We start from the raw sequence: 24,059 nt of genomic DNA, 5'->3' as shown, positions 1-24,059 counted from the left end.
TATGCACTAAAAAGGTTTATGGAGATGTTTACATATGCATATCAAGGCACAGCAGTTTTCCTTAAACTTATTCATGTCACAGACATATTTATTCATATGTCTTACTGCTGACTTTCTCCCTATAATGATCCTATTATCCTGCCACTTCCTTTTCTTTAAGATGGTAAAGATATTTATCAATAAATACTAGGGGAACTCAGAGACTGGTGCCGGCATGGGTCCTCTGTATGCTGAGCGCCTGGTCCCCTGGGCCCACTTTTTCTTTCTCTATACTTTGTGTCTCATTTCTTTTTTTTTTTTTTTTTTTTTTTTTTTTTTGAGACGGAGTCTCGCTGTGTCGCCCAGGCTGGAGTGCAGTGGCCGGATCTCAGCTCACTGCAAGCTCTGCCTCCCGGGTTTTTATGCCATTCTCCTGCCTCAGCCTCCCGAGTAGCCGGGACTACAGGCGCCCGCCACCTCGCCCGGCTAGTTTTTTCTATTTTTTAGTAGAGACGGGGTTTCACCGTGTTAGCCAGGATGGTCTTGAACTCCTGACCTTGTGATCCGCCCGTCTCGGCCTCCCAAAGTGCTGGGATTACAGGCTTGAGCCACCGCGCCCGGCCTCATTTCTTTTCTCAAGTCTCTCGTTCCACCTAACGAGAAATGCCCACAGGTGTGGAGGGGCAGGCCACCCCTTCACTTTGAGGGGGTGGAGAGAGAGCATGAGGAGGAATAGCTAATGGATGCTGGGCTTAATACCTAGGTGATGGGTTGATCTGTGCAGCGAACCACCATGGCACATGTTTACCTATATAACAAACCTGCACATCCTGCACATGTACCCGGAACTTAAAATAAAAGTTGAAGGAAAAAAAAAAAGAAAAGAAAGCTTTGTGCCAGGCCTACCTGATGCTAAACCCAAATCATAAATAATACTCTAGGTAAATATTTCTGCCTGTTTCTTCTGAAGAATGAATAAGAACTAGAATTCACACTTTAGGAGACTGAGGTGGGAGTATCACTTGAGCCCAGGAGTTTGATACCAACCTGGGCAACATGGCAAGACCCTGTCTCTAAAAATTAAACCTAAAAAAATCAGCCAGGTATGGTGGCATACTCATACAGTGCCAGCTACTCAGAAGGCTGAGATGGGAGAATTGCTTGGGCCCAGGAGTTTGAGGCTGCAGGGAGCTAGGATCGTGTCACTGCTCCAGCCTGGGCAACAAAGCAAGATGCTACCTCTAAAAAAACGAAAAAGAGGCTGGGTGCGGTGGCTCACGCCTGTAATCCCAGCACTTTGGGAGGCCGAGGCGGGTGGATCATGAGATCAGAAATTCAAGACCAGCCTGGCCAACATGGTGAAACCCTGTCTCTACTAAAAATACAACAATTAGCTGGATGTGGTGGTGTGTGCCTGTAATCCTGGCTACTCAGGAGGCTGAAGCAGGAGAATCCCTTGAACCCGGGAGGCAGAGGTTGCAGTGAGCTGAGATCCTGCCACTGCATTCCAGCCTGGGCAACAGAGCGAGACTCCATCTACAAAAAATAAAAAAAAGAAAATAAAAGATACCAAAAAACTAGAATTCAAAATAAAAAAAAAAAAGTATAGGCTGGGCGCAGTGGCTCACGCCTATAATCCCAGCACTTTGGGAGGCCAAGGTGGGTGGATCACTGAAGGTCAGGAGTTCGAGATCAGCCTGGCCAACATGGTGAAACCCCGTCTCTATTGAAAGAACACAAAAATTAGCTGGGCATGGTGGTGAGCACCTGTAATCCCAACTACTCAGGAAGCTGAGGCAGGAGAATCACTTGAATCCAGGAGGCAGAGGTTGCAGTGAGCTGAGATCGTGCCATTGCACTCTAGCCTGGGCGACACAGTAAGACTGTGTCTGAAAAATAACAAAAACAAAAAACTAAAAGAATAAATGAGAACTACAAAGCATAGGGCTTATGGTATTGTAAGATTACTTTTTTCTCCTGTTTCTAGGTTCCAAAACTATTTTGTGAGCTTCTCTAGTTGAAAAAATCTGTGGCTTTATGAAAATATCTAGGAAAACTAGATAAGTAAACCTTTTGGAAATACTGATTTGAGCCATTGCTTAACATTTTGTCTGTGTTTGAGCACATTCAACAGCTGAAATCACTGAGTTTGCAGCTAAGGATTCTATTAGTTCCTTGGGGTGTTTCTGAAATTGTTTCCGCGTGTCCTCCATGGTGCAAATAAAAGAGTCCTCAGATCCCTGCAAGGTCAGAAAGCAAGAAATCAAGGAATATGGAACAACAAACACCCTCCGAATGAAAGGTTTTATTTGCTCATGAAGCTTATACAATTGCTCATTCTCTACAGCTCTTCCAGCCTCTCCTCATTCTCCAAAACCACCTGGATTTGGTTGAGTACACTACCAAGGCCGAAACATGCCTGCCAGTGCTTTGAAATTTTATCAATGCAGTACTGAATTGTAAACACCACTTTTGTAAAATGTCTTTACTCAGTTTTAACCTCTGTAAGTTATATAAGAATGTGTCCCTTGTTTCTTTATAGCTTAGCTTAGTATCATAAGATTATCTTTAATCCACTTTGAACATCGTGGTGAGAGTGTTGGGATACATGTGTCCTGGCTATTAGCTCACCTAAATTAATATTTGCTTGTTAGAGGCAATGATTTGCTTCAGAGAGACTCAGAGCAAGTAGGATCTCAACGAAATTTCCTTGACCATCCCCGAAAAACTTGAGTCTGACTTAAAAAAAAAAAAAAGAGGGCTGGATGCAGTGGCTCACACCTGTAATCCTGGCACTTTGGGAGGCCAAGGCGGGCGGATCCCTTGAGACCAGGAGTTCAAGACCAGCCTGGGCAACATGGCAAAAACTTGTCTCTATGTAAAAACCAACCAAAAAAAAAAAAAAAAAAAACAAAAATTAGGCCTTCATTTAGAAAGAAAAACATGAAGGGCAAGGATTAGAGCTGACTAAAATGTAGGAGTTGGAGGGAGATTCCAAGCAAATACCCAAATACCTTCTAACACCCCCAGAAACTGCTCAGTTGCCATCTCTGAAATAAGGGCATAAACACTCTAAGATTTACACTCTTTCCCTTTTTAAATTCTCTTCCATCACACAGGAAATCCTTGTTCATATTATAATACGGTAAGATGTACATAAAATTTTCTATTTTAACTATTTGGGGGTGTACAGTTCAGTGGCATTATATACATCAACATTATTGTGCAACCATAACCACTGTTCATCTCCAGAACATTTTCATGTTGCAAACTGAAACTATGTACCCATTAAACAGTAACTCCCAGCAGGGTGAGGTTGCTCACGCCTGTAATACCAGCACTGGGAGGCAGGCAGGCAGATCACGAGGTCCTGAGTTCTAAGACCAGCCTGGCTAACACGGTGAAACCCCATCTCTACTAAAAATACAAAAAATTAGCCAGGCATGGTGGCATGCACCTGTAGTCCCATTTACTTGGGAGGCTGGGGGAGGAGAATCACTTGAACCCAGGAGGCGGAGGTTGCAGTGAGCCGAGATTGTGCCACTGCACTCCAGCCTGGGCGACAGAGACAGACTCTGTCTCAAAAAAAAAAAAAACAAAACAAAAACAAGAAACAAAAACTCCCCATTACCCCTCCCCCAGCCCTTGGTAACCTCTATTTTAATTTATCATTTATTTACTTTGTTTTTAGTAGAGATAGATTCTTACTATTTTGCCCAGGCTGATTTCAAACTCCTGGGCTCAAGCAATCTGTCTGCTGTGTCCTCCCTAAGTGCTGGGATTACAGGCGTGAGTCACCACACCTGGCTGGTAACCTATATTTAAATCTGCCTCTATGAATTTGCCTATTCTGGGTACCTCATGTAAGTGGAATCATACATATTTATCCTTTTATATCTGGTGTATTTCACTTTACATAATGTCTTTAAGTTTCATCTGTGTTGTAGCATGTGTCACAATTTCCTTCTTTTTTAAGGCTGATTAATATTTCTTTTTTTTTCTTTTTGAGACAGAGTCTCGTTCTGTCACCCAGGCTGGAGTGCAGTGGCACAATCTCGGCTCACTGCAACCTCCACCTCCCGAGTTCAAGCAATTCTCCGGCCTCAGCCTCCCAAGTAGCTGGGATTACAGGCACACGCTACCATGCCAGGCTAATTTTTGTATTTTTAGTAGAGATGGGGTTTCACCATGTTGGCCAGGCTGGTCTTGCTCCTGACTTCATGATCCACCTGCCTCAGCCTCCCAAAGTACTGGTATTACAGGTGTGAGCCACCACATCAGGCCTGATTAATATTTCTTGTGTATATATACCACATTTTGTTCACCCATTCATCTGTCAATGGACATTTGGGTTGTTTCCACCTTTTAGCAGTTGCAATAATGCCATGATGAGCATTAGTTTATAACTATCTGTCCAAGTCTCAGCTTTCAATTCTTTCGTGATATACCCAGAAATGGAATTGCTAGATCATATGAGCATTCTAGGTTTCTTTTTTAAAATTTACTTTTATTTATTATTTTAAAAATTTCTTAAAACTTTGAAAGTACATTAAACAAAAAGAAAAATTAGTTACCAATAATCCCACCACTCAAAGATAACCACCATTAGCAACAGTCAGGCATGGTGGCATGCGGCTGTAGACCCAGCTACTTGGGAGGCTGAGACGGGTTAATGGCTTGAGTCCAGGAGTTCGAGGATCTAGTAAGATGATCATGCCACTACACTTTAGCCTGGGTGACAGAGGGAGACCGCATCTCAAAACACACACACACACACACACACATAAAACAATAGAGTGTTGATGCTTTCAGACTTCCTAATCCATCCAAATATCCATAAGAAAAATAAAAATTTAAAATGTCATCTCTAATTTTCTCAGCAACCCTTTGAGGCAGGTACTGTGGTCACTCTTACCGGCAGGTGAGGAAACAGGCTCAATGAATAGAGGCAGGGGCTGTGACTCAAGGAGTCAGTTGAATTGGAAGGCGAGGCTGTAACATCTTCAAGCTTCTCAGAAGAGCACGTGCCTGGAAGTCGGGTAGAAGTGTAGGCAGTGCTGCAGAAGAAGCAAAGGCTACAACGTGGGGATAGCACTGGTTCCAGGTCATACCGGAGATTATTAACAAATTTGGAATCAGAATTCAGAACTCCCTGATCTGGATTTTTCCCAAAGAGACACACCCTGCACATGGTCCTGCACCCGGATTTCTCAAACTTTAGTGCATATCAGAATCCTAATTACAGGAAAATTCCTGGGCCAACCCACCCCTGGAATTTCAGAACCAGCAAGCGTGGGGCAAGACTCTGGAATCCGCATTTTAAGCAAATGCTCAGGTGATCCTTGGACACTTTAGAATCACTACCCTGGACCATGAGCCAAGGCATTTGATTAATTACATACTTTTTTTTTTTTTTTGAGACAAGTTCTTTTTTTTTTTTTTTTTTTTGAGACGGAGTCTCACTCTGTCGCCCAGGCTGGAGTGCAGTGGCCGGATCTCAGCTCACTGCAAGCTCCGCCTCCCGGGTTTACGTCATTCTCCTGCCTCAGCCTCCGGAGTAGCTGGGACTGCCACCTCGCCCGGCTAGTTTTTTGTATTTTTTCAGTAGAGACGGGGCTTCACCGTGTTAGCCAGGATGGTCTTGATCTCCTGACCTTGTGATCCGCCCGTCTCGGCCTCCCAGAGTGCTGGGATTACAGGCGTGAGCCACCGCGCCCGGCGAGACAAGTTCTTACTCTACCACCCAGACTAAAGTGCAGCGGCACAATCATGCTCGCTGCAGCCTAGAACTTCTGGGTTCAAGTGATTCCCTGGCCTCAGCCTCCTGTATAGCTAGGACTGTAAGCACACACCACCACGCCCAGCTAATTTTTTAATTTGCAGAGATGGGTCTTGTTATGTTGCCCAGGCTGATCTCCATCTCCTGGCTTCAGTGATCCTTCTGCCTGGGCATCCCAAAGAACTGGGATTACAGGTGTGAGCCACCACAGCCGGCTGAGAGCACGAACTTCCATCAGGCTCCATTGGGAGCAAGGGACTAAGAGTTACCTTTGAAAGAGTTCCCCAAGCCTCCAGACCAGGCACGATCTGGCATTCTGGGAGGTTACCGTCCCTCCTTGCCAGCCCCACGGTGCCCACCTGCTCTCTCAGAAGATTCTCTCACTTTCTGTTCTGCTCTGTGGTTATTTATTAACAGCCTTCACTGCCTCTAAGGACGGGATAGTGCATTCTTGGGGGCTGCCCTTAGCATAGTTACCTACGCCACTCAGCTCCTGCTGGACTACAGATATCTGGAGAGCATGGACCTTACAGAATCTACTTCCATATCCATTCAACATTTTACTGAAGACCTGTGTGCCAGGTAATATGCTGGGTGTTGGGGACACAAAAGAACCTATCCACTTCCCATCCCCCACACCCTGGTCCAGGCCAACGTCAGACCTTGTTGGAGTCACAATTAATCCTCCTGCAACCTCCCTTGCACCCCTCCAATCCATCCTCCATGCAACATAATTTAAAACAGAAATCTGATCATGTCACTCCCCTGCTTTAAGGCTTCCAGAGGTTTCCATTTATTCTTAGGATGAAGACCAAATTCTTACATTCAGGACCTGGCCTATCTGTCCTGACACAGCTCACCTCACTGATTCCCGTTTTGCTTAACTGTTTGCCCTGCAGTCCCTCTGGCCTTCTTGGAGTTCCTCAGGGTCTTCAGTGGTCCCAGACTGGGAAGCCGTCCATCTCACCACTGACACTGAGATGGGGTGTAAGGTGCAAAATGGGCATTAGGGATCAACTCTTGCAAGAGGAAGTGTGAGAAAGTGGGATTGGGCAGAGAATGAAAAATAGGCCTGACAAAGCCTCAGGTAACCTGCTGGGGAAGCCCTGGAGCTATGGAAATGGCTGGATTCTTATATGCTGAGTACCTGCCTCTTCACTTAGGGCACCATGGCAATCCCAGGCTAGGCGCATCTCCACACTGGCCAGGAGTGATGTCTCTTATCAACCTTCCAGGGCTGGGGTGGGAGCAGCTCATGGACCACCTCATTTGGGAAATCTTTGCGCAGACCTCTGAACGCTCAGAAAACTCCATCCTTTTTATCCCCAGGGGTTATGACAGTTTGTAATCACTTGTGATGACCTCCGCCTTCCCTAAGAAACTGTATGTTCTACGCAGGTAGGAACGGTCGGCTTGACTCTTTGTAGTCCCAGAACTCAGCCTCATGCCTGGCACAGAGTAAGTGCCCAAGAAGAATTAGTTACATTATGGAATAAAGATGGGTATTATGTCTTGCAAACATACGACTCTCCAGCTATGTGGGTTGACAGGACCTTGCTGTGTATTTGAAGCTCTCACTCAGCTTACAGGAAGGGCTTTAATGATCATTTCAATCAGGTTTTAGCTTTAATATTTAGGAGCCAGCTCCTATCCATCCCCACCTGGTCTAGAGGGCAAAATAAAAGCAAATCATTAGGCTGGGTGAGGTGACTCACCCCTGTAATCCCAGTACTTTGGGAGGCTGAGGTGGGTGAATCACTTGAGGCCAGGAGTTCGAGACCAGCCTGGTCAGTATCGGGAAACCCTGTCTCTACTAAAAATATGCCCCCCCCCCGCAAAAAAAAAAACAAATTACCTGATGCACGCTTGTAGTCTCAGCTACTCAGGAGCCTGAGGCAGAAGAATTGCTTGAACCCAGGAGGCAGAAGTTGCAGTGAGATTAGATCGTGCCACTGCATTCCAGCCTGGATGACTGAAACAAGACTCTGTCTCAAAAAATAAAAATAAAAATAAAATAAAAATAAAAATCAGACAAGAACAACAAAACAAAATGAACACACACACACACACACTCTTGGACTGGGTTAGATGTGTAAATAAATAAAAATAAAAGCAAAGTTTATGCTATTGCCACCATCATCATCACAACCACCACCCAGAAACTTTTCAAAGGTTTTGTTCATTGTAATGGCAAGCTTGAATTTCCAAACCCAGAGAGCTACACAAGACCGGTCCCTGCAGGCATGGGCTGTAGCACTGGGTTAGAAATCACAATTCCTGCTCTCCCATTTAGCTGCACCACCTGAACAGGTCACCTAACCTCTCTGAGCCTCATCTATAAAGTGGGAATAATACTGCCTGTGCTTTGGGGTAAGAAAGTGCTTTGCAAATTGTACAGTGGTTCACAAGAAAGCAAGGAAGCTTTTTTCCTCAAGCAATCTCAGATAGATGGGTTGGCAGAGGGCATGTTAGGCACTCGATGTGTTTTTCACAGTGACGATGTGGGAGCACACATAAGAAGGCTGTGTGCTAGTTGTTGTTCCCAGTTGTGGAAATAGATTTGTGATCACCTCTGTAAGCCCCTCCTCCCCTGTCCCTACTGATCAGAGACAGAGACAACGGAAGAGCATAGCACACTGACCTGTGGGTGGACAGCAAGGGACTGCATGGACATCACATGCAAGTCAAGGTCAGCGTTTTTTGGAGGTGGAGGGTTATGTTTGTGTCTCCTCAGCTGGGCAGTCGATAATGACGACACTGAAGGAGGAGCTAAGCTCACTGGGGAAGACTTTTACCTGAAGACTGAATGAATACCTGGCCATCAAGACCTAGTGTAGACAAAGGTGCGGGGGTGGAACTAGTACATGAGAAGCCCAAATATCCTTCCAGGGCCTTTGGTGGACCAACCCACTTTGCTGACATAGGAAAACTCAAAGATATCTTCGGTTTCTGTTGTTCTCCCTACCTCCTTTCCTCTTTTATTGGCAACCAATGTATTTAATCACAGTATGAGGCAGGTGTTACCCTGACTTTACTCATAGGAAAACTAGGCTTTACCAAGATGAGGTAGTACAAACTCAGTTAAGCAGTGCACGGCTGTAAGCAACTGTGGATATTCCAACTCAGGTCTACCTTCTCCCCTACACTGCTGCCCCAACTTTCACAAACTGTGAGTGTGTGTGTGTTGGGATGTGGGAGCTCTGGACTGTTTTTCTGCTTGAAGACACCCAGACTCACAGAATTTCCAAGAGAAAGGACCTTAGAGGGTATTTAACCCAATTCATTTTGCACATGGAGAATCTGGGACCGAGACGGGATTTTGTAGATTCTGTATTTGTATTTTTTGATTTTGTAGATTTTGGTGTTTCCATTAGACCCCGAGTCTTCCAGAACTCCCTCTGCGCCACCCTACACCTCCTCCTAGTCTTGCCCTGCTCTTGGTCTGGGCAAGACAGGACACCTTTCGCCAGCAGACACCGTTACCAAACATAATAGCCCCCTTGTGCTGGGCATTCATTCTTCAACAAATATTTACTGAGTGGCTCCTCTGTGGCGGGAACTGTTAGAGGTGCTGCGAATGCCATGAACAAGAAAGACACTGCCCCTGCTCCTCTAGAGCTCGCACGGTTAGTCGGGGGAGGTAAACCATAATCCAATAAAAAGTAACCGAAGATACTTTCAGATGCTAGGCAGAAAATAAAACGTTAGTGATGGAGGTCGGGGGTCAGACGGAGTGGTCGGGAAAAGCTGACCGCTTGGCAGATGGTCCTTGAAGTCTCACAACAACCCTCAGAGGCCGTGGGCAGATCCCCGTCTTGCTGAGAAGGAAACTGGCGTTCGGGAGTCAGGGCGGCGTGGCCAAGTCCCAGACTCCTCACCCCGCTTCCTGCCAGCTCCGGTGGGCAGCCGCAAGCACCGTGTGGCCTTGGATGATGAAACTCGGGGCGATGACTACACCATCCAGCAGCCTGCGTCCTCGCAGGTGCTGGCAGAGAGGGCAGTGGGGGGCGGACGCGCCACTAGGGAGAGGCTGCCAACAGCTCTAGCTTCGCAGACGCGACAGACAGCACGGCCCCTGCCGGGCCCCTCCGGGCTCTCCAGCCCCTCAGCTGGGACAATGAGCCCGCCCAGACCCCGCCACGTTCGGACGAGCACTCCCGCCTACTGTCCGGTCCCCGACCGGCCCCGCGCGGGGTGCTGTGGGACTTGTAGTTCGCTTCGCTCTCCGCAGCCGCTCCAGAGCGGCCAGGAGAACTACAGGGCCCAGGAGGCAGCGCGCAGGTCCGGGGCGGCCCCGACGGCGGTGGGTGTGCGAGCGCAGGGGCCGGGCGGCGCGGGCGCCGGGTGCGGGGATGCGGCTGCGGGCGCCGGGGCTGGGAAGCTGCTCCAGGCGTGCGAGCTAACCCGGCGCAGCAAGGGCCTACCAGGGGCGACAGGCACGTTGCATGCATGCCTTGGGCGCAGCCTTTGCGAAACCCGGCTGGGTGCGCGTTGGTGCTTCAGCGGCGCGGTGGAGGGTCCTGGTCGCCGGGGGACCGAAGCCAGGCTGGCACCGCTCGCTGAAAGAGCCCTTGGCTGGGCTTGTGTGTGGGACTGCTGCCCGCCTAGGGCAGTGCGCGACGTGTTTATTCTCTTTCTCTTTTTGTGCCAAGGTTTCCCTCCTCAAGCGCGCGATGCAGCGGGCGGCGGCGCTGGTCCGGCGGGGCTGTGGTCCCCGGACCCCCAGCTCCTGGGGCCGCAGTCAGAGCAGCGCGGCCGCCGAGGCCTCGGCGGTGCTCAAGGTGCGGCCCGAGCGCAGCCGGCGCGAGCGCATCCTCACGCTGGAGTCCATGAACCCGCAGGTGAAGGCGGTGGAGTACGCGGTGCGGGGACCCATCGTGCTCAAGGCCGGCGAGATCGAGCTTGAGCTGCAGCGGGTGAGCGCGCGCCGGGCCTCCGGGAGGCTGGGGCCGCTGAGCAAGGGAAAAACCGCAGCAGACCCAGCTGGGGTCCTCCCCACGACGTCCACCCCCATGGCCAGCTTCTCAGTCAGCCAAGCCTGGCTAAAACGAGAGAATGCCTCCTCCCGCCCCTTCACTGGTGCCCAGCACCCGGCACTGGTGAGGCCTTGCAATACGGTTCACTTGTTGAATTGAATTCAATTGTTGAGCAGCCGGTGCTGCCAGGCACCGCACGTTGTGTGTCTGCCCTACCCCCGTGGAACCAAGGTCCAGTGGACGGAGGAACATGAGCGAATGAAGAAAGAAGCAGTAGAGTCTCAGTGATAAGTTCTTGGAAGAAAGTAAAAAGGAAGAGGGTTGGAATGGGGGTGGTGGGAGGGAAACCATTTTAGGTAGGAGGGGAGATGGGGGGCGGGGGGGCGCTCTGCGGAAACTTGGGTCTGTTCCCCAGTCTTTCTCCGTGCCTTTGGCCCTTAGGGTCTTTGCCAGTCCTGATTCCCGGAAGAGTCGGCCGAATTCCTTCCTGTAGGCCCCTCTGGAGCCTTGGCCGACCAGCCACTTCTCTGGTCTGGTGACAGTCACCGAGGTGGGGAACCAGAGGGTTGGGCCTGTCCGGCTTTGGTAAGGGGGCCCTGGGACTTTCTTCACCTTGGTGGCCAGCCGGCTGGCTGGGATCTTGGCTTGAGTTTATAGCTTCATGTAAGGTGACCCCACAGCCAGGAAGGATTTCTGCCTCCCCACAACCAGGATGTCTGGGGTTGGGGTGATAGAGGGGTCCCTGTAGGAAAGAGTTCTAGCCTGGGTGGAATTCAGGAGGCAGAGCCGAGAGGGGTTATCTTAAAAAGTAAATACTCCTAAGATTTGTAAGAAGCTAATAATCACCCAGCTGCTTGCTAGAGAGAGTCTGACTGAGAATTGAGGTGGGGGGGGGGTTACTTGATCTTGCCCTCACCTTGATCACTTAGTGCCCCATGAATGCATGGCAGTAAGCTTCAGGGGGATCATGACACTTGACCCCATTTCGGTGGGAACTTGGGGGTTTTAATGAGCTCCTGGCCTCCGGAGACCTGGTTGAGACACTCAGTTCTGCTGACTCAAAACAGTGAGCTGGACGAGTCAGAGTCCAGTCTCCCGCGGACTCCTTGCAGGGCTAAGTGTGAAGCTGGCCGGGAGGAGGCTGGCTTTGTTTCTGTGCCTCCCTGGCCCAGAGGTGGGCCCGGCAGAGAACACGGGCTGTTGTTGTCTGGCGGGCTGGAGCTGGCCCTCCTTGAGGCAACAGCCTCCCTGCTGAAACACAGCTGGGATTAACGTGTTCCTGGTTTATCACGTTACAACTGATTTCTCTGGTTCCAGAACTGGCAGGGGTTCCAGGAATTACCTCTGCCTTTTGCTAAATAGCAGCTCCTGTGTTGGCTCCATGAGGCTTGAGGATGATGGGGACAGAAGGGCACTGTCTTTGCCTTGAGGAATCTGATTGCTGCGTTATTCTCTGAGCCTGAGTCCCCCTCCCCCGATTCTTTAAGAATGTGTGGGGATTTTTTAGCAGGCAGAATATGTGAGAGCCTTCCAAGTGGGAGCAGTGCTGTGAGCAACGGCAGGAAGTTGGGGAGTTCTGGGCATTTGGGGAAGGGGGCTGGTGCTTTAGTGGAACACTAACAGAGAGATGTGGGAGGTGAATGAGACAGAAAAGGTGGACTGGAGTCTTGTGTGCTGGCATTCGGATGTCATGGTGCGTTTTGGTTGGAGGTGGGAACCAGAAAGGGTTTCCAGCAGGGGTGTGGCTTGATGATTGCAGGTGGGCAAATATCTTGGTTACTGGGCCAGGGACATCTCTGATTTCTGAGACAGAAGCTCCACACCCCCATATCCTACTCCTGAGTTAGTTGATTTTTTTTGGCCACCTACATTCTGGTACTTTCATTCAAGCGCATCCATTCTCATTCTCTTCTCACTGTGAGTCTCAGTTCGCTGGCTGTGGGTGCTGGCTAGACCAGCTTAGATAGCCTCACTGAAACCCTTCCTTCTTGGGAGACAGCCTTGCTTCTCCTTGCCAGCTTAAACAGTGCCCTTCTTGCAAGAGCCACATTTCCCCAGTCCTTTCTTTTTAGTTATTTCTGGCTTGCCTTCTCTTTGTGCAGCTTTGGTTTTTCTACTTCTGTTTTGAACTGTCGTGCTCAAAACTGGTTGGTTAGAGGCCGGCCACGGTGGCTCACACCTATAATTCCAGCGCTTTGGGAGGCCGAGGTGGGTGGATCACCTGAGGTCAGGAGTTCGAGACCAGCCTGGCCAACATGGCGAAACCCTGTCTCTACTAAAAACACAAAAATTAGCCGGGCATGGTGGTACACACTTGTAACCCCAGCTACTCGGCAGGCTGAGGCAGGAGAATCGCTTGAACCTGGAAGGTGGAGGCGGCAGTGAGCCGAGATGCACTCCAGCCTGGGCAAGAAGAGCGCAGAACAAGACTGCATCTCAAAAAACAAACAAACAAAAAAACTGATTGGTTAGAGATTTGATGGGCTAGGATTTGTAGGGAGTAGGGTGACTTAGGGTGAATCCTATATCCATTCTGGACCTCAGGTTCCCTAGAGTATAAACAGATGTGGCCTGGCTGGGCCAGGGTTCTCCCTGTCCTCAGTTTTATACCTCCTTGTCCATTCAAAACTGTCCTTGGGGACTCAAGGTGACTCTTGGTGGTACCAAGGCCTTCATGCTATCTATGGAATTCTTTCACCAGGTGTTCTGCAAACAATGCGGGCTGTTTGGGCATGTGGCTCTGGTGTTTGACTTTGGGTGGCTGGCTGAGCTGAATCCCTGTCCTTTCTGCTTCTCTGGCAGTGGAGCCTGAAGGAGGCGGGGAGGTGGGCTAAGGGCTGTGAAAAGGGCCGTTCTCCTGCAACCCCAGCTCTGTGCTCTTAGAGGGGCCTTGCTTCTCCCTGAGAGCAGCTCCAAAGGGGAGAACCTATCTTAGCTTTTCAGATCCTGGTGTTCACTGCAAGCAGCACTTAAAAATAAGCTGCAATTAAAAGGAGTTCTGAAAAGATCTGACAGTTCTTTCTCAACCTACTTTTTCCCTTGCTTTATTGGGGGATGGGGGTTGGGGATTGGTACAAGTGGAGACAAGAATGGCTTTGCTTCTAGCTGTAAGGCAACAGTCAGGGCAGACATTCAGAACTGAGGGAAAGACTGACGGTTCCTGGTCATGTCAGTATGTGTTGCATCCAAACAAAGGTAAAAGCAGAGAGTGCTAAGGCACGTGGCTATAGTTAGCTAAGAACTAAGATTGGAAACCCTGTATGTGCCAAGCACAGGTGGTGAATCTCACTCATTTTCTGTGGCATTTAGATGCTCCTTTATTTATTTATTTACTGAGACTGAGTCTAGTTCTGTCACCCAGGCTGGAGTGCAGTGGCACGATCTCGTCTCACTGCAACCTCCGCCTCCTGGGTTCAAGCAATCCTCCTTCCTCAGCCTCCCGAGTAGCTGCGATTACAAGTGCCCGCCACCACGCCCAGCTAAATTTTTTGTATTTTTAGTAGAGACGGGGTTTCACTGTGTTGGCCAGGCTGGTCTTGAACTCCTGACTGTGATCTATCTGCCTCGGCCTCCCAAAGTGCTGGCATTACAAACGTAAGCCACTGCGCCCCACCAGATGCTACTTTATTTTTTAAAAGACAGAGTCTTGCTCTATTGCCTAGGCTGGAATGCAGTGGCACAATTATGACTCACTGCAGCCTTGAACTCCTGGGCTCGAGCCATCCTCCTACCTCAGCCTCCTGAGCAGCTTGGACTACAGGTGTGCCACCACCATGCCTGGCTAATTTTTAAATTTTTTGTAGAGACCAGGTCTTACTATGTTGCCCAGGGTGGTCTCAAACTCCTGGCTTCAAGTAATCCTCCCACCTTGGCCTCCCAAAGTGCTGGATGGGTGGGCGTGAGCCACCACACCCAGCTACTTTTTCTTTTGTAATTATTATTACATAATAATACTAATTATTATTGTTAATTATAGCTGTTCAGCCAAACAGCCCATACTGTTTGCAGAGCACCTGGCGAAAGGATTCCATAGCTCTATCATCCAGGCAGGAGTGCAGTGGCGCAATCTCAGCTCACTGCAGCCTCGACTTCCTGGGCTCAGGCGATCCTTACACCTCAGCCTCCTGAGTAGCTGGGACCACAAGGCGTATGCCACCATGCCTGGCTAATTTTTGCATTTTTTTGTAGAGACAGGGTTTGCCATGTTGCCCAGGCTAATAATTTTTTTTTTTTTTTTTTTTTTTTAAGAGGGCCTCACTCTTTCTCGTAGGCTGGAGTGCAGTGGTGCAGTCATAGCTTACTGTGGCCGCAAATTCCTGGGCTCGAGTGATCCTCCTGCCTCAGCCTCTTCAGAAGCTAGGACTACAGGCGTGTGCCACCATTCTGGCTAATTTCCTTTTTTGTAGAGATGGGATCTTGCTTATGTTGTCTGGGCTGGTCTCAAATTGCTAGCCTTGGGTGATCCTCCCATCTCAGCCTCCCAAAGTGCCAGGATTACCTGTATGAGTCACTGTGCTTGGTCTAGATGCTACTTTAAAATTTGTAGTGCAGGCTTCCAATAGGAGGAACCGTCCATCTACCCAGCCTGCCCAGGTCAGTCACCACACATATGCTGGGCTCTGCCTTTGTGTGCTATGGGCCTCAGACAAGTCATTCAGCCTTGGTTTACTCATCTGCAAAATGTGACCAGTTTATTTCTCTGAAAGACTAGTTTGAGTCTTTGATACTTTGATGATAATACTTTGAACAGCTGTGAAGCTAATTAGAACTGCCAGGTCTTCCTTCTCAAGCTAATGAGAGTGGTCTAGGGATAAGAAGTTCTTTTTTTTTTTTTTTTTTTTTTTTTGAGACGGAGTCTCGCTCTGTCACCCAGGCTGGAGTGCAGTGGCCGGATTTCAGCTCACTGCAAGCTCCGCCTCCCAGGTTCACGCCATTCTCCTGCCTCAGCCTCCGGAGTAGCTGGGACTACAGGCGCCCGCCACCTCGCCCGGCTAGTTTTTTGTATTTTTTAGTAGAGACGGGGTTTCACCGGGTTAGCCAGGATGGTCTCGATCTCCTGACCTTGTGATCCGCCCGTCTCGGCCTCCCAAAGTGCTGGGATTACAGGCTTGAGCCACCGCGCCCGGCCGGGATAAGAAGTTCTGAGGGTTGCTTGTCTTTCCTACCTCCTGAGGCTCTGGGTCTGGGAAGTGCTCTGTGGGACTTGCTCTTTCCTCCTGGGCAAGCTGCTTGCTGTTTTGAGCAACTCCCAAAATGTTTGGAATTTATTCAGCTTTCACCCCTGCTTCTGCCTTGCGAATCTGGGCTTCTATAGTTGACCACCCAACGGACGCCCAGAGTTCAGGGGCCCACACCCTGCCTTCCCTGCCTCAGTGATCTGGCAGCTTAGCCTTGGGGACTCTGGCCTATGCTCTCAGTCACAGACGTGTGTAGCTGCAGCTCCGGTTTCTTCTGGTTTCACTTGTCTTTCTGTTTTGGGACCAGATCTTGTGCTGAGCCTCAGCTGTGAAATGGACCTGCTTTCTGGGACTGTGGGTCTAGTTGGTATTTGTCTCTGGGACCTCTTGCGGGAGCTCTCTGTAGGACTTTCTGCCCGCCCTCGCCCCAGTCAGTGCCCTTTTTGGGATCAGGAGCCCGGGAGCACTTCCACATCATGCTCCTAGGGCTGGGGCCTGCAGGTCCTCTCTCCCACGCCCTGCCCTTCTCCTTCCCCGCACCCCATTCTTATTCTTCACCAGCCTGAGCTCTGGAGGGTGGCGGTCTCATCTGTGCTGCTCATGGCTGTCACTGGGGCATGGGTGACCAGTATTTGCTGAATTGGAGGAAAGTTCTCTGCCAGCCTTTCTGCCCACAGGCCATGTAAGGTGACCAGAGCCATCCCTTGCATAAGGAAACAGCCTTGTGCCTGGTTTTTTCTCCCCATTTTTATTGAGGGGGAGACAAATATAATTGACAAATAAAAATTGTATATATTCAAGGGACACAGTGTGGTGGTTTGACATTTAAATACATTGTATATGTAATATGACATGGAGATGATTACCACAGTCAATTATTATTATTATTATTATTTTGAGACGGAGTCTCGCTCTGTTGCCCGGGCTGGAGTGCAGTGGCCGGATCTCAGCTCACTGCAAGCTCCGCCTCCAGGGTTTACGCCATTCTCCTGCCTCAGCCTCCCAAGTAACTGGGATTACAGGCGCCCGCCATCTCGCCCGGCTAGTTTTTTGTATTTTTTAGTAGAGACGGGGTTTCACCGTGTTCGCCAGGATGGTCTCGATTTCCTGACCTCGTGATCCGCCCATCTTGGCCTCCCAAAGTGCTGGGATTACAGGTTTGAGCCACTGCGCCCGGCCTCCGGCCTGCATTTTTTAAAGAAACAATGAAATGAAAGTTTCTGGAGGCTAAATTCAGCCCCCTTTATTGTAATCTCAAGACAATGTTAAAATTGCCTTGAGCCACCATGCCTGGCCTAAACATTATTTAATTTTTGTGGGTATGTGGTAGTTTTTTTGTTTTTGTTTTTGTTTTGTTTTGTTTTTTTTTTGAGACGGAATCTTGCTCTGTTGCCAGGCTGGAGTGCAGTGGGGCAATCTCAGCTCACTGCAATCTCCACCTCCCAACTTCAAGGGATTCCCCTGCCTCAGGCTCCTGAGTAGCTGGGACTCCAGGTGCATACCACCACGCCCGGCTAATATCTACTGACCTACTGACGCCTGTCTCGGCCTCCCAAAGTGCTGGGATTATAGGCATGAGCCACTGCGCCAGGGCGGTAGATGTATTATTTATGGGGTACACCAGATATTTTGGTGCAGGCATGTAGTGTGTAAGAATCACATAAGGGTAAATGAGGTATCCATGCCCTCCAGCATTTGTCCTTTGTCTTATAAACAATCCAGTTATATATACTCTTAGGTTTTTAAAAAAATATACAATTATTGACTATAGTCACCCTGTGTGGTGTCAAATACTAGATCATTCCTTCTACTTTTCGGTACCCATTAACCATCCCCACTTGCCCCCACCCACCCCTACTGCCCTTTCCAGACTCTAGGAACCATCCTTCTACTCTCCATCTTCATGAGTTCAGTTTTTAAAATTTTTAGCTCCCACAAATAAGTGAGAACATGCAAAATGTGTCATCTTACAACTGAAAGTTTGTACCCTTTGGCTGACATTGCCTCATTTCCACTCCTGCAACCCCGTGGCTGGCAGCTATCACCTCTGCTTTTATTAGTTCAACTTTTAGATTAGTTTAACTTTTTTAGATTCCACATATGAGTGAGATCATACAGTGTTTGTCTTTCTGTGTCTGGCTTTTTTCACTTCACATAGTGTCCTCCAGGTTCATCCATACTTTTGCAAATGACTGGATTTTCTTATTTTTTTTTTTTTTTTTTTTTTTTTTTGAGACGGAGTCTCGCTCTGTCACCCAGGCTGGAGTGCAGTGGCCGGATCTCAGCTCACCGCAAGCTCTGCCTCCCAGGTTCACGCCATTCTCCTGCCTCAGCCTCCCGAGTAGCTGGGACTACAGGCGCCCGCCACCTCGCCCGGCTAAGTTTTTTGTATTTTTAGTAGAGACGGGGTTTCACTGTGTTAGCCAGGATGGTCTCAATCTCCTGACCTCGTGATCCGCCCGTCTCGGCCTCCCAAAGTGCTGGGATTACAGGCTTGAGCCACCGCGCCCGGCCGATTTTCTTATTTTTTTTTTTTTTTTTTTTTTTTGAGACGGAGTCTCGCTCTGTCACCCAGGCTGGAGTGCAGTGGCCGGATCTCAGCTCACTGCAAGCTCCGCCTCCCGGGTTTACGCCATTCTCCTGCCTCAGCCTCCCGAGTAGCTGGGACTACAAGCGCCCGCCACCTCGCCCGGCTAGTTTTTTTTTTGTATTTTTTAGTAGAGACGGGGTTTCACCGTGTTAGCCAGGATGGTCTCGATCTCCTGACCTCGTGATCCGCCCGTCTCGGCCTCCCAAAGTGCTGGGATTACAGGCTTGAGCCACCGCGCCCGGCCGATTTTCTTATTTTTTAAATGGCTGAATAATAGTCCATTGTGTATATGTACCATATCTTTATCCATTCATCAACTTGATGGACACTTAGGTTGGTTCCATGTCTTGGCTCTTAGAAATAGTGCTGCAGTGAACAAGGGAATGCAGACATCTCTTCAAGCCACTGATTTTATTTCCTTCAGATCTGTACCCAGCAGTTGGATTGCTGGATCTTAGGGTAGTTCTATTTTTAGTTTTTCAAGGAACCTCCATACTGTTTTCCATAATGGCTATACCAATTTACATTCCCACCAACGGTGTGCAGGGTTCCCTTTCCCCATACCCTCACCAACACTGATCTTTCAACTTTTTATAATAACCATGCTAACAAGTATGAGATGATATCTCATTGTGGCTGTGATTTGTGTTTGATTAGATGTTTTGGATCTTTTTCATGCATCTGTTGACCATTTGTATGTCTTTTGTGGAAAGTCTCTTCACGTCCTTTGTCCATTTTAAAATCAGGTTTAATGGTTTTTTTTTTTTTCTTGAGTTGTATGAATTCCTTATTTGCATATATTGGATATTTGGATATAAGGATCCCCTTATGAGATATTTTATTTACAAATACAGTTGTCTCTCAGTATCCAAAGAGGACCTCCCTCAGATACCTAAAGCCAAGGTGCTCAAGTCCCTGATATAAATGGCATAGTATTTGCATATGACCTATGCACATCCTCCTGTATAATTTAAATCATCTTTACAGCCTCTATAGATTACATATAATATGAGTACATATTGTGCAAATATGGTTCAACTCTATTGTTTAGGGAACAATGATAAAAGTCTGTATGTGTTTAGTCCAGGTGCAGGGTTTTTCCTGGATTTTTTTTTTTTTTTTTTTTTTTTTGAGACAGAGTCTCGCTCTGTCACCCAGGCTGGAGTGCAGTGGCGCGATCTCGGCTCACTGCAGGCTCTGCCTCCTGGGTTCACACCATTCTCCTGCCTCAGCCTCCTAAGTAGCTGGAACTACAGGTGCGTGCCACCATGCCTGGCTAATTTTTTTGTATTTTTAGTAGAGACAGGATTTCACAGTGTTAGCCAGGATTGTCTCGATCTCCTGACATCGTGATCCGCCCGCCTCAGCTCCCAAAGTGCTGGGATTACAGACGTGAGCCACTGTGCCCGGCCCTTTCCTGAATATTTTTGATCCGTGGTTCATTGAGTCCGCAGATGCTGGAGACACGGATGCGGAGGCCGACGATGTTCCCTTCCGTGGTCCGCCTTTTTGTTGATTGTTTCCTTTGCTGTGCCTTGTTAGAATCATCCATCCGCCTGTGACCCTCATGCTGGTGAGAGGCCTGTGGGCTGGGGAGGACAATTATTCTACCTGCTAACACCCTATGAAATATGCTGTCCCCAGAGCTGGGGGTGGGGGGATGGTGCCCTCCCCCGATCCCTGCTTGAGCCAAAGTGGCGGGAGGGGAGCCCTCCCTGGGAAGGACCTTCCGTCTATCTGTGCCGCACAGGGGAGGTGGCTCTGGGCGGGATGTGTGCAGGTGGATTCGAAGGTGGCTCTAGAATGCCGTGAGAGGAATCAGGATGATGCAGCTCCTTAGCCCCTCTGAGCTGGCAGGGCCCTGAGGGCAGGGCAGGGGCAAGGTTCCCATGGGTGCTGTGCCTGTGGGCTCTGGACAAGTCACTGTGGGAGTCACTATCGGGAGTCTACCCCAGGCTCTTGGTATTTCCCGCCCCATGTAGACCTTGAGTGCCTGGATGCAGGAGTGTGCTCAGAACAGTCTCTTCTGCATGGTGGCCCTTAGCTGGATGGGCTGGTTTCTTCACCCATTCAGGGTAGCCAGTGTCCTGACCCCCAGCTCATCCATCATAGCAAAATGTCCAGGGTCTGCAGGGACTGAGACCCAAGAATGGAGATGCTGTGTTCCTAGGCTTCACCACGGTGGCCCTGCGTTGGTTGAGCAGTGCGGCGGAGGGCACGGGAAACGAACATTCAGGGCTCTGTTCCAGGCGTTATACTCTCCCTGTGTTAGGCTGGCCCAGGGCCCACAGCTGTGTGTTGGTTCCTGGGTCTCACAACTGTGACAGATTTACTCCCTATGAAGAATGGGCTGTATCCACACCCCAGAAATCACCCAGGTTCAGCGAGCTAGGCCTGGGGTCTGCAACAATTCAGTCAGGCTGAGCAAGGACCCCATGCCAGGAGTCCAGGCCAGTGCCAAGCAGTGGATTGGGCCCGCCCCTTTGTACACAGAGGCTTGAGTAACTGCCCACACCCTCAGCCTCTGGGCTCCTGGCTGTGGGATGAGTATGGGGGCTGCACCCTTGCAGCCAGAGCCTCTCCAGAGTGCCTGTACCCCCATGCAGTGGGCAGTGCCGCCCTGGCTCTCCAGATACAGTGGCTGCGTCTGGATGCCACTGGGAATCTTTTTTTTTTTTTTTTTTTTGAGACGGAGTCTTGCTCTGTCGCCCAGGCTGGAGTGCAGTGGTGTGATCTTGGCTCACTGCAAGCTCCACCTCCCAGGTTCACGCCATTCTCCTGCCTCAGTCTCCCAAGTAGCTGGGACGACAGGTGCCCGCCACCACGCCTGGCTAATTTTTTGTATTTTTAGTAGAGACAGGGTTTCACCGTGTTAGCCAGGATGGTCTTGATCTGCTGACCTCGTGATCCGCTCGCCTCAGCCTCCAAAAGTGCTGGAATTATAGGCGTGAGCCACCGCGCCCGGCCGCCACTGGGAATCTTTATCCATGTTGGCCAGACACTGAAGAACTCAGCAGACGGGCCACAAGGGGCTTAGAGGGCCCCCTTCCCCAAGAAACAGCTTGTAGGACTTAGGCCCTGTTTATGATGGCCCAGAGCTACTTTGGGGGCATCTTCCTCAATTACCCATGCCTCCTCACATAGGGCTTAGGGGTGGCACACTAGGGCCGGAAAAACATGTTTGGCTTCTGCTTTTGTCTCTCAAGCCCACTGGTTTGTTGTTGTTGTTGTTTTTAGGAGACAGAGTCAGGCCAGGCGAGGTGGCTCACACCTGTAATCACAGCACTTTGGGAGGCTGAGGCGGTGGATCATTTGTGCTCAGGAGTTCGAGACCAGCCTGAGAAATGTGATGAAACCCCGTCTCCATTAAAAATACAAAAATTAGCCGGGTATGGTGACACTTGCCTGTAGTCCCAGCCACTTGGGAGGCTGAGGCATGAGAATTGCTTGAACCCGGGAGGCGGAGGTTGCAGTGAACCGAGATCACACCACTGCACTCCATCCTGGGTGACAGAGGGAAACCCTGTCTCAAAAAAAAACAAAAAACAGACAAAAAAAAAACACAAAAAAAACCAAAACCGGGGTCTCACTCTGATGCCCAGGCTGGAGAGCAGTGACGTGATCATAGCTCACTGCAACCTTGAACTCCTGGTCTCAAGTGTGATATTCCCACTTCAGCCTCCCCAGTAGCTGGGGCTACAGGCATGTGCCACCATGCCTGGCTAATTTTAATTTTTTTTTTTTTTTTTTTGAGACGGGGTCTCGCTCTGTCACCCAGGCTGGAGTGCAGTGGCCGGATCTCAGCTCACTGCAAGCTCCGCCTCCCGGGTTCACGCCATTCTCCTGCCTCAGCCTCCCGAGTAGCTGGGACTACAGGCGCCTGCCACCTTGCCCGGCTAGTTTTTTGTATTTTTTAGTAGAGACGGGGTTTCACCGGTTTAGCCAGGATGGTCTCGATCTCCTGACCTTGTGATCCACCCGTCTCGGCCTCCCAAAGTGCTGGGATTACAGGCTTGAGCCACCGCGCCCGCCTAATTTTAATTTTTTGTAGAGATGAGGTCTTGGGCAACTTGAAAGTGTTGCCCAGGCTGTTGTTGAACTCCTGGCCTCAAGGCATCCTCCTGCCTTGGCCTCCCAAAGTGCTGGAATTACAGGTATGAGCCACCACTTCCAGTTACTAGTTTTTACTTAAGATGTACATTACTGATTTTGGAAAGGCCATGTCTTCTAAGGTTGCTTTTATTCACACATTGCGTGAAAAGGAGAAAAGACAAGTGTCATAAGCACAGAGTTATATCTGTAAAATTTGTATTTGGGGTACCTTTGGGGAAGGGGCAGCTGGAGACAGGACAATGGCCAAGCCCTCCCACCCGGGCTGTGGCCACCACCTTGCTGAGCCCGTTTTTCCTCCCACTGTGACCCTGGCAACCTTGTTCCTGGGCTGGCTTTTGTAAGATGATATTTGTACTCTGCTAAGGGCTTTCACACTGTTTGTTTCAGGTAATCCTTTCAGCTGCCCTGGGAAGTCCTTGAACCTGTTGTTGACTGCATTTCTCCCAGTGGCTGATTGGGTTTATCAGGGAAATGTGCAGGATTCCCACATTTCCAGGTCCCTGTAATTCTCTTCATCAAATTCTGCTTTCGCCTTTGCAGCAGCCAGGGTGCCCTTCCATCATGTCCCCAGTGACATCGCAAGGGTCTTGGACTTCTCTCTGTGATCTCTCTTCTGTGCTACACACATTGCTCAGGCAGTGGCCTCAATTTGCTCTTCAGTCAGTCTTTTTATCCCTGATGCCTTTTTTTTTTTTTTAATGTGAAAATCAGCCCACATTTTTCATTCTGCAAAGAATGGGTTGCAAGAAAATGACCCTGAGGATTCCCTGCTGATCCATGTCTTCTGATGGGGAGGGTTTCCTCAGTGTCCCTGGCCAGTCACTTAGGCCATCGCGGTAGAGCTGTGCGTGGGGTAGGATGCAGAGGAGTCTGGGACCCTGTGTCCCTAACATTTGGCATGTTCTGCTGCTGACTGCTGCCTCCCTCCCACACAGCTGGCCCGGAGCTGCCTTTTAGACTTCCCTGTGTGGTGGCGGTCAGGCAGTGGAGTGGCAGCTGTTTGGGATACTTGGGCAGCCAGGAGAGCTCTTCCAGCCCTTCTGGAAAGTGGGAGGCAGAGGAGGAATATAGTGGTTAAGAAGAGTGACCTTGGAATCCGGCTTCCTGTACTTATATTCAGTCCCAGCACTTACATTAATCAGTTACGTGGTTGGGCACAGCGGTTCACCCCTGTAACCCCAACACTTTGGGAGGCCAAGGTGGAGGAACCCAGAAGGTCGGGGGTGCAGTGAACCATGATCAGACCACTGCAGTCCAGCCTGAGTGACAGAGTGAGACCCTGTCTTTACAAAATAGTAATAATAAGTAATAAATAAAATTATGTTGGCCGGGCGCGATGGCTCATTCCTGTAATCCTAGCACTTTGGGAGGCCGGGGCGGGTGGATCACATGAGTTGGAGACCAGCCTGGCCAACATGTTGAAATCCCGTCTCTACTAAAAATAC

General features: G+C 49.5%; 2 protein-coding genes across 3 annotated transcripts in view; one reads left to right on the top strand and one right to left on the bottom strand.

The window, feature by feature from the left end:
- C20H16orf87 (chromosome 20 C16orf87 homolog) overlaps positions 1-24,059 on the bottom strand; it is a 110,874-nt gene that overhangs the window by 83,853 nt on the left and 2,962 nt on the right. The gene's annotated exons all lie outside the window — the stretch shown is intronic.
- Positions 10,070-24,059, top strand: part of GPT2 (glutamic--pyruvic transaminase 2) — a 48,228-nt gene continuing 34,238 nt past the window's right edge. The window contains exon 1 of one of the 2 annotated variants that reach the window (XM_050773423.1): positions 10,070-10,674. In XM_050773423.1, coding sequence (XP_050629380.1) covers positions 10,204-10,674 — 471 coding nt within the window. In that variant the 5' untranslated portion in view covers positions 10,070-10,203. Of the gene's footprint in view, positions 10,675-11,204; positions 11,320-24,059 lie in introns of those variants that run through there. The other variant, XM_050773424.1, reaches the window with a different exon arrangement.

Source organism: Macaca thibetana, chromosome 20, assembly GCF_024542745.1.
Source record: "Macaca thibetana thibetana isolate TM-01 chromosome 20, ASM2454274v1, whole genome shotgun sequence".
Lineage (NCBI taxonomy): Eukaryota > Metazoa > Chordata > Mammalia > Primates > Cercopithecidae > Macaca > Macaca thibetana.
This window is presented reverse-complemented; position numbering and strand designations above follow the sequence as displayed.